Source organism: Salvelinus alpinus, chromosome 14, assembly GCF_045679555.1.
Source record: "Salvelinus alpinus chromosome 14, SLU_Salpinus.1, whole genome shotgun sequence".
NCBI lineage: Eukaryota > Metazoa > Chordata > Actinopteri > Salmoniformes > Salmonidae > Salvelinus > Salvelinus alpinus.
In genome coordinates, this window is record NC_092099.1 from 10,316,988 (window position 1) to 10,327,616 (window position 10,629).

A 10,629-nucleotide genomic window follows, 5' to 3' on the forward strand; every position below is an offset into this window, starting at 1 on the left:
ACGTTGCCAAAATGAGCGTCACATTTTGTTCCACAAAAGGCATGGCCCCTACATCAACTTTCCAGAATTGCGTGTGGAATCTTTGAACTGGATTCCGTGATCGCTAAGCTTCGGCAAATGAAGGGGGAGCCAATAAGTGTTCTTTCATTGCTACCGGGTGGACAAAGGCCAACGGTCCTTCTCATAACTAGGACCCAGAGTCCTGCTGAAAAATAACAACAAAGCAAACAAGGAAAAGGAACTTGTGCTCCGTATCTGTCGGGCCACATTAGCCGAGAGATGCACGGCAGGTAGCAGCCACACAACACCTAGCATGACCAAGCAGAAACTTAACGCTCCATAGCCAACTCAATTACCAGCAACAAAGCAAATCTCACACAAGGAGAAAAGGGCATAGACGTAGCTGCCGAACAACCAACCAACATCATATACTGGCTTGAAATCAGGAGTTCTTGGTGCAGTCATTTACCAAGCTTGCTGTCTAGTATTTCTCTTGGGTTTCTCACTTGCAGTCAGTCACACACACAGTGGACCTGTCCGTTCTGCAGCTGAACCACCACCATCCAGCGCAAGGTCCATGCACTGTGGAACCCAGGATATGGAAAGAGGGTCTCTGGGAAACCTGGTGTTGGCAGTGGGAGGACGAGTGGCTGGGTGCCAACGCAGCCATGCCATGTCTCTCTATGACACTGGGCCACGTGCACTACGGGTCACACAATCTCTTCTAATTGAGTTCAGTGCCACATTTGTCACAAGGGTTCGAATGGCTTTTTCTTGTAAAGACAGTTATGGTGTATCGTTTCATGATTGCCCCTTCCACTTGCATCACACGTCATTCGAGTCAAATGGTGCTCTTTACATGTCCTCTTTTTCTATTTTGAAGGCAGGGCACTTATTGTAAAAAAAAAATATACAAATGTTTTTTAAAGTGACTGATGTGTACTTTTGGGAGATACAGAAGTCAATAAAATAGTAATTGGTGCCATTGAGCACTGCAGGAGGGGACAGTACTGCAAAACCAGCAATGTTTAAGTCAAGCTCTGTGTGGACACCTCCAAGAACAGCCACCTGCTCACATATTTCAGGACTGAGGTATAACATTTAAGCCCTTGACTGTGGCTAATGTGTAGCCTTGCTTGATACAATTCCATGTGGTGCATGAGACTACATTATAATAGCCACTCGAAAGAGGGTTCAATCAAAACAGATGGGGGGTTTCTGGGGTAAGGCCAACTACATTGGTCCTAAGCAGTGTTGTAAAACTCATATCCAATTTCTGTTTTTTACTTATTTAGCATAGTTAAATTGCATTATTGCAGTACGACAGAAGCGTTTTATCTATGATTACAGGTTTGGTTGGATCAGTCCCATGACAGAGTGATGCTGGTGTGAGTGTTTGACTGACCTCTGGTTGTTGATGGTGGACGGGGAGCAGGTGGGCCACAGCGTTGGGCCCCAGTGTAGCCATGAGAGCCATCCTGTGATCGGACACCTTGGCCTTCTGCCACACCACCACCTGCAACAACACGCAGCAGCTTATTTTCAGTCTGGCTAAAAAAAGACCACCTGCCAGATCTCGAAATCAAGACAGTAGACGCTGACCACCAATCAAATCCTGTAGCACTTCCCTTACCTGTGTGGCGGCACAAGAGGAGCAAAGAGAGAGGTTTACTGTGTCAACTGTTCTAGACCTGAACCAGACCAGGGGGTTTGGGGAAGGCTCGAGAACAAGTTAGTGAACACTGGTGCATTTGTCAGGTCACATACTGTGAGAGCAGTTCTACTGAATCAGCGAGTCTGTGCTAGCACCTTGGAGCTTGTAAAACAGACACTAGTTCACATTCTCAAATCAGCATGTTGTCTGAGCATATTATTCAACCCAATGGATCAATGTGCACTGCATAATGAAAGTTGACCACAGTGGCCACAAGGTTACACAATCTTCCTCATCACTGTGCAACCTCCACCGAGGCATGGATTCCTCAGATTTTCCTTCGTGTCAGATGTATGAGAGGAAAGTAGTCCAGGAGAAAAAGCGAACACATTCACACCCACGGGTGGCCCTGTCATTGGTGTCCACCAGCGAGTACATCTCCAGGGTGTTGATTTCTGTAAGCATGCTGCCCGCAGCAGCACACGTCTATGCAATGAAATATGCAATTTAGTGACTGTAAACGGATCACTCCCGTAAAAAGCACTTGGAGAAGCCATGAAACCCAACACAGGCTGAAGTGCAAAGTTCGGGATACGGGATATGTCTCCCAAGTGCTAATGCCATGAAATGGGGGCACGCTCCTCCCTTGATGATCTCCGAGTGATTTCAATGAAAAGTAAACGGCGGTCGAGTAACTCCTCTGACTCCCTACCCTAATATTTTATTCCAAGTGGACACTGACAAACTGAATCTCAAATCAAATTGTATTGGCGGCATACAAAAGCATTTCACTGAGCATCTGCAAATAGTGTATCTAGCTCCAACAGTGCAGTAATACCTAACAAAACACACACAAACCCCAAAAGACTGAGCAATGTCAGAGTCTGGAATATAAATATACACACACACTGAAAAATATATATTTAAAAAACTAAACATGCAACAATTTCAAAGATTTTATTGAGTTACAGTTCATATAAAGGAAATCAGTCAATTGAAATACGTTCATTAGGCCCTAATTTATGGATTTTACATACAGATATGCATCTGTTGATCACAGATACCTTAAAAAAAGTAGAGGCGTGGATCAGAAAACCAGTCAGTATCTGGTGTGACCACCATTTGCCACATGCAGCGAGACATATCCTTTGCATAAAGTGCACCATTTACATTTAAGTCATTTAGCAGACGCTCTTATCCAGTGCGACTTACAAATTGGACCAGCACCAGGCTGTTGATTGTGGCCTGTGGAATGTTGTCCCACTCCTCTTCAATGGCTGTGTGAAGTTGCTGGACATTGGTGGGAACTGGTCTTACATGTTGATCCAGAGCATCCCAAACATGCTCATTGGGTCACACCTGGAGAGTATATAGGCCATGGAAGAACTGGGCCATTTTCAGCTTCCAGGAATTGTGTACAGATCCTTGTGACATGGGGCCATGCATTATCATGCTGAAACAGGAGGTGGTGGCGACGGATGAATGGCACAACAGTGGGCCTCAGGATCTCGTCACGGTATCTCTGCGCATTTAAATTGCCATCAATAAAATGCAATTGTTTTTGTTGTCCGTAGCTTATGCCTGCCCATACCATAGCCCCAACGCCACCATGGGGCACTGTTCACAATGTTGACATCAGCAAACCGCTTGCCCACGACACCATACACACGGTCTGCAGTCAAGACCCTGGTGAGGACAATGAGCACACAGATGAGCTTCCCGGAGACGGTTTCTGCAAAAAATATTCTGCTGTGCAAACCCAGTTTCATCAGCTGTCCGGGTGACTGGTCTCAGACGGTCCCGCAGGTGAAGAAGCCGGATGTGGAGATCCTGGTTACACGTGGTCTGCGGTTGGGATGCCGGTTAGACGTACTGTCAAATTCTCTAAAATGACGTTGGAGGCGGCAATCAGGCCACAATCAACAGCCTGATCAACTCTATGCAAAGGAGATGTGACCAATGCAGCACGACACACCAGATGCAAACGGTTTTTCTGATCTACACCCCTACCTTTTAAAAGGCATCTGTGACCAACACATGCATATCTATCTTCCCAGTCATGTGAAATCCATAGATTATGGTCTAATGACCTTATTTCAATTGACTGATTCCTTATATGAACTGTAACTCAGTAAAATCTTTGAAATTGTTGAATGCTGCATTTATATTTTCATTCAGTGTCAGTTACATTTCTGTTTTCCATTTTCAATAAATTTGCACAAATGTCAAGAAACTTGTTTTTACTTTGTCATTATGGGGTATTGTATGTAGATGGGTGAGAAAAAACTAAATGTAATCCATTTTGAATTCTGGCTGTAACAACAAAATATGGAATAAGTCAAGCGGTATGAATAGTTTCTTAAGACACTGTACCTGCGTATGACACTGATCTACAAGTCAGACGTGCACACAGTGCGGGAGACTCATTGGCGTGAGCAGCTGTGAGGTAGCTAGGCCTACCCTATCCCTGTTCTAATATTCGTAGGCTACACCTGTGCTGCACCTTCAGCATTCAGATGTAAAATGGCTTTCGCAATATTAAAATCATAGGCTTTAATGCGGGACAACCAATGTAATTTGCTGGGTCATTGTTACCAAATGCACTGTAGAAAATTGTGTTTTTACCGGCAGAGCTGTGTGGGCTACCGGGGTGGACACAACTCACATCTTGCTGATTGAACATGTTATTGCTAATTGGGGGTTTTCGGTCATTACATGAACAGGGTAAAACTGTTGTTTCATAACAAGGACAGCAATATTTTTTGGTGAGCTGCACTGGTCTGAACGGGAGAAGAGAGCAGCTCTCCTCCATAAAGTTCCAAACGGTCAAAAACATTTGCTTTTGTGACAGGGGTGAAATCCAAAGCTGTGTTATATTAATTGGCTATGTATGTCATTGCTCATTTCTAAAGATAAATATTGACATATTACTAGCTCAAAACAATTGTATCTTATATATGACAAGTTAATCACTGGGTGATGAGAATTTCAGATCAATTGCCCCCCCCTCATCTGATTGTGGTAGATGCTCAGTCTGCCCTATGGCTCAGCTCACACACTACATCATACAAACACACACACAGCTCAGAAGTCAGCTGAGACAGATCCAATCATTTCAAACTAAAAGTATCGTTCCTGTATAGTATCGGAGCCCATGTAACTAGATGTGTATCGAATTGTGTTTGTAAGGAGAGAAACACATCCCTGAAATAAGATGATCTACCATTTTAAGTCCCATCAAGACACCACTAACGTATCAAATCATACACAGCATTAACAACACTCTAAACAGTGATTATTGGAGATGGTATGCAGGGATTGGTTTCATGGAATATACAGACAGATGAGGACACCTTGTGGTAAGAAGTATAAGATTCATAAATAATGAGAAAGAAGTTGTACCTTATTGTGAATGAGGGTGAGTCTCAGCTCTGGTTTTAAAATGGCATAGGCCATGAGCAGGTCCTGCACCTTCTTCAACTCCTCCTTGCACTTCTTCGTGTTGGCATAGTACTGCCTCCTCACTGGGAGATTCTTAAAAAGCTTCAGCGCACAGACTGTGGTACCTGAAAAGACATCAAAGCTCATGTCTACCCATAACATTTCTCTGTCAAGTATACATAATAAATATTGTTGGAAACGGACGGACTGGATCGTCTGTTTCAGTAAAAAGGAAAAAGCCAAACCTTGCCCTAGGTGAGAGGGCTTCTGGGAAACAACACTTCCCGTGAGGTCAAGCGTGTATTGGGTCCCGACGTCGTCCTCTGACGTCTTTGTCGTGACAGCTACCTGGTGGGAGTCAACGGGACAAATCTATCACAGCTAACTTAGTTCCACTTTGGACTTTTTGGAGCAGAATTGTCTAAAAGACAGATGTATCTGACCTCTGCCACAGCGCAGATGGAGCCCAGGGCCTCTCCTCTGAAGCCATATGTCGCCAGGTGCTCCAGGTCATCGTGGCTGCAGATCTTAGAGGTATAGTGTTGCACAGCCATCACAGCAGTATCAGCAGCTTTGATGCCAGAGCCATTGTCTCTGATTTCTATTCGATCAAAACCATAATTCTCCTAAGACATGACATAAACAAAAAAACAGAGAATGCGGTTCATACGAAATTGAAGTCAGTTCAGTGTAGTCCCTTCAAAAGAGTCTCAAATGCAGATTTAGTTTTGTGTCCTATTAACAGCTAAGTTCTTAAAAGTACCTTTTGTGGGGTGATCTGATAATATTTTAGTGTCCACTGCAGCTTAGTTTCCAATTCAAGAGGAGGAAGTACAAGAAAATGATCAATTGTGCTTCAATAAAACAATAGCTTCCTTCCATACAGGCAGGTGTATGTGCTAGATGCTTGGAGGCTTTTGATATTGATGATGTGGTGTTCACAGTTCCAGGAAAATGTTTTCCTCTCCATAAGTGGATTTGCTTTCCTCTTGGCAATATAGGAGAAGAGTTAGAAATATTAGTCCAATCAAAAAGCTTCACGATGTCCTCAGAGGCTGGCTGTGCTGCTAGAAAGTATTACTGCTGACAGCTCATTAAGAAATGGCTTTGAAGTGGGCAAAGACTGCATTGATGAGAGTGAACTCAAGTATTCCGCCATGCCAAGAAAAACAAGCTCACACTGAGAGCAGGTGAGCTGAGCCCACTCGAAATGGGAAAATATCTTAGGAATTCAGATGACACGACCAGGAGTACACTACAACCATTTCAGACAGTAATTGGGAGTTGGAGACTGTAGCTAGCAATACACACTTTCATTTTATCATGACAGGTTAAACATCATACCTTAAAAAAAGGGCAATTCTGCCACTTTTCAACCTCATTTTCATTATCTCCAACACAAAACCATTGTCTACATACAGTGCCTTCGGAAAGTACTCATACCCCTTGACTTTTCCCACATTGTTACATTATAGCCTTATTCTAAAATGGATAAAATATTTTATTTTCCTCAGCAATCTACACTCAATACCCCATAATGACAAAGTGAAAACAGGTTTAGACATTTTTGCAAATGTATTAAAAATAAAAAACAGAAATACATTATTTACATAAGTATTCAGACCCTTTGCAATGAGACTCAAAATTAAGCTCAGGTGCACCCTGTTTCCAATGATCATCCTTGAGCTGTTTCTACAAAGTGATTGTCCACCTGTTGTAAATTCAATTGACTGGACATGATTTGGAAAGACACACACGTCTAAATAAAGTCTCACAGTTGACAGTAAATGTCAGTGCAAAAACCTAGCCATGAGGTCAAAGGAACTGTCCACAGAGCTCCGAGACAGGATTGTGTCGAGGCACAGATCTTGGGGAGGGTACCAAAAAAAATGTCTGCAGCATTGAAGGTCCCCAAAAACCCAATAGCCTCCATCACTCCTAAATGGAAGAAGTTTGGAGCCACCAAGACTCTTCCTAGAGCTGGCCGCCAAGCCAAACTGAGCAATAGGGGGAAAAGGGCCTTGGCAGGGAGGTGAACAAGAACTAGATGGTCACTCTGACAGAGCTATAGAGTTCCTCTGTGGAGATGAGAAAACTTTACAGAAGGATAACCATCTCTGCAGCACTCCACCAATCATGCCTTTATGGTAGAGGGCCAGACAGAAGCCACTCCTCAGTAAAAGGCACATGAGAGCCCGCTTGAAGTTTGCCAAAAGGCACCTAAAGACTCTCAGACATGAGAAACAAGATTCGCTGGTCTGTTGAAACCAAGATTGAACTCTTTGGCCTGAATGCCAAGCGTCATGTCTGGAGGAAACCTGGCCCCATCACCACAGTGAAGCATGGTGGTGGCAGCATCATGCATTGGGGATGTTTTTCAGCGACAGGGACTGGGAGACTAGTCAGGATGAGGCAAAGATGAACAGAGCAAAGTACAGAGAGATCCTTGATGAAAACCTGCTCCGGGGCGCCGTTGTTTCTCTTTGCTTATTTGAGCTGCTCTTGCCACAATATGGACTTGGTCTTTTACCAAATAGGGCTATCTTCTGTATACCACCCCTACCTTCCACAACACAACTGATTGGGTCAAATGCATTAAGGAAAGAAATTCCACAAATTAACTTTTAACAAGGCACACCTGTTAATTGAAATGCATTCCAGGTGACTACCTCATGAAGCTGGTTGAGAGAATGCCAAGACTGTGTAAAGCTGTCATCAAGGCAAAGGGTGGCTACTGTGAAGAACCTGAAATATATATTTTGATTTGTTTAACACTTTTTTGCTTACTAAATGATTCCATATGTGTTATTTCATAGTTTTGATGTCTTCACTAAACTCTACTATGTAGAAAATAGTACAAATAAAGAAAACCCCTTGAATGAGTAGTGTCCAAACTTTGACTGGTACTGTAGCTGTGCAACAACGATCCTCATCCAGCTTTACAGAGCTTGTGCCAAGCTTGTAGTGTCACACCCAAGAAGATTGGAGGCTGGAGCGAGCCTAAGGTGCTTCAAGAAAGTACTTAGTAAAGGGTCTGAATACTTATGTAAATGTTATATTTCCATTTTGTAAAAATTTGCACAAATTTCCCCAAAATGTTTTTTGCTTTGTCATTACGAGGTATTGTGTGTAGATTGATGGGGGGAAAAACATTTAATACATTTTAGAATAAGGATGTAACTTAACAAAATGTGGAAAAAGTCAAGGGGTCTGAATACTTTCCGATTGCACTGTATGTGAAAACGTTTCTATGATCTGTGGTTAAAAAGACAAGTTACTAAAAAAACTGCAGGGTAGGAGTAACCCTTAACGCTCGTTCTCGTATACGGTTTGAAAATGGCAGATTTGGGCAATTATAAGCCTCCTAAATCGGAACGTAGTGGCTGTACAGTAACATGCTATACATGACGTCAGAGCTCTGGCTCTGCGCTTCACAGTGCTGTATGGTTGACTGACAGCCGTTCTGAATTTGAACACTGCGAGCAACAAGAAGTTACCCCCATCCCTCCTAGGAATTTTTGCAAATTTTTTGTTGTCTGCAAGAATGAAATGCTGTAAATTAAGATGACTGTGTATTTTGACAGATGAGACGTTGAATATTATAATAAATACTGCTTTGATGTCATAAAAGCAAGCCATGAGTCCAAATGTGCACTTCATATTTCCAAATCATCAAACTCATGTCATATACAGTGTCAACTTTTATGAAGACTATGTTTGATGTACAGTTACAAGATGACATGGTGTCATACCCTGGGTTGTTCTGAACAGAATGACCCTGTTTTTTTTTTTTAAATTTACCACGGCAAACCTACCTGAATGAACTCATAACTCCTTTCTATGTGCACCAAAATGACGATCTATTTTCTGAATTGCATTGTGAAAGCCTAACACTATAAGATCGTATTTTATAACTTAGCTAGTCAAGTTGGCAATAGAACAAGCTTTCAAATCATGATAGATTGCAATTTATAATGGACTGTTTTTGGATTGCGTAAACATAAATTTTGCGATGGCAGGGATGCTGGGTTGTGTTCCAAACTAAAAAAGTTCCTTCTAGTCATAAAAGTTCATTAAAACTGCTTAGGAACTGTGCACACTGTGGACCACTAGGCTACCTGCCACCCCATGTAGAAAAACATTTCACATATGAAGACACTTATTGTGCTGGAGATAATGAAAATTGGATTTGATAAGTGGTGCAATTGCCCTTTAAGTATGCCTAATTCTCACCAGGGAAAACAAGTCAAATATGTGCTTTACAATGTGACAATTTCAACATGCCATTAGTGATTTTCATGTGCTTCCCTGGCCACAGTAATGGTTAAAATAATATTTTACCAGTTTAATGTCAATACTCAAGGCACCAGCATCCAAGGAATTCTCCAGCAGCTCCTTCACCACGTTTACCACAGAGGTGATGACCTGACAGCTGGACAGAAGCCTCACGGTGTCTGCAGGCAGCTGTTTCATGATTTGTTACTGTTTATGGACACCTGCAATACGGAGCAAAAAAACTGATATGACATTGTAGCACACATAGAACAATGAGAGATATTTCACTGGAATATAAAATATGAAGCATCCGCTTGGCGTTTCCACCCACTACCAAATATGGCGGGCAGTGGGAGAAGATGAAACGAGATTGATTTTGGCCTACAACCTGCAAATGTTTTCATCGATGAACGTTTTTTAAAAAATCACATTGTTTAGGAGTGTAAAGTCGAATTGACTTATTGCACACGCACATTTCACGAGTAGGCGTTCCCGAACGGAAATATGCAGTGTATGCTAGAACGGGCCAATAGGATCTCGCTTGGCTCTGCACACCTCCTTGCTTGTTCTGCCACTATGACTCATCTATTTCAATTGGTAACGACAGGCTGTGGTCTATCTTGGTTTAGTTATAACAATCTTTGATTGTAGTGCAATGAGATGTCACTCACAACACAATTGCTAGCTAACTGGTTGGCTGATAAGGGTGTATTCATTCCGCAGATTCTGTTGCTAAATGTTAAACGGAACGGAGGGGCACTTAAATTAATTTGTCCAATATAAACTCTCGTTTTAGTTGCAGCTAATTATTATACACATGGTTGGCTGAGTGAATAACATTAGCTAGTTAACTAACCTTACCTGACAGCCATGAACTCTCGAAACGATTAATACATTTACAATACATTTTAACACAATAGTGACTCACTGGTGGACTGTGTAGTTATTTATTTGAAAGACAACTGTCTCCTACCTCCGCGTCCGGTCTGGTTCAATAACAATAACGCAAATACACGTGCTAAAAAATTAGACGCTGTGAAGTCGCTCAGTGTGTAAAGCAGGCAAGAATAATTAAGTATTTCCAGGTCACGAATTTTTGGAATCATTCAGAATAAGAGTCCCGTCCAGTATACTTAGTAAATAATAGTTAGGATGAACATTATGGAAAATGTGCACAATTATCGATATATTTTATACTACACTGAACAAAAATACGTAAAGTGTTGGTTTCATGAGCTGAATTAAAAAATCCCAGAAAT

General features: G+C 42.1%; 1 protein-coding gene across 2 annotated transcripts in view; it reads right to left on the reverse strand.

Moving 5' to 3' along the window:
* Window positions 1–10,429, reverse strand: part of pms1 (PMS1 homolog 1, mismatch repair system component) — a 58,255-nt gene extending 47,826 nt beyond the window's left edge. The window contains exons 1-6 of one of the 2 annotated variants that reach the window (XM_071340361.1): window positions 10,344–10,429; window positions 9,437–9,591; window positions 5,539–5,721; window positions 5,341–5,443; window positions 5,057–5,220; window positions 1,406–1,516 (exon numbers count right to left, since the gene is read on the reverse strand). In XM_071340361.1, coding sequence (XP_071196462.1) covers window positions 1,406–1,516; window positions 5,057–5,220; window positions 5,341–5,443; window positions 5,539–5,721; window positions 9,437–9,568 — 693 coding nt within the window. In that variant the 5' untranslated portion in view covers window positions 9,569–9,591; window positions 10,344–10,429. Of the gene's footprint in view, window positions 1–1,405; window positions 1,517–5,056; window positions 5,221–5,340; window positions 5,444–5,538; window positions 5,722–9,436; window positions 9,592–10,298 lie in introns of both variants that reach the window. The other variant, XM_071340362.1, reaches the window with a different exon arrangement.
* Between the last annotated feature and the right edge of the window lie 200 nt (window positions 10,430–10,629).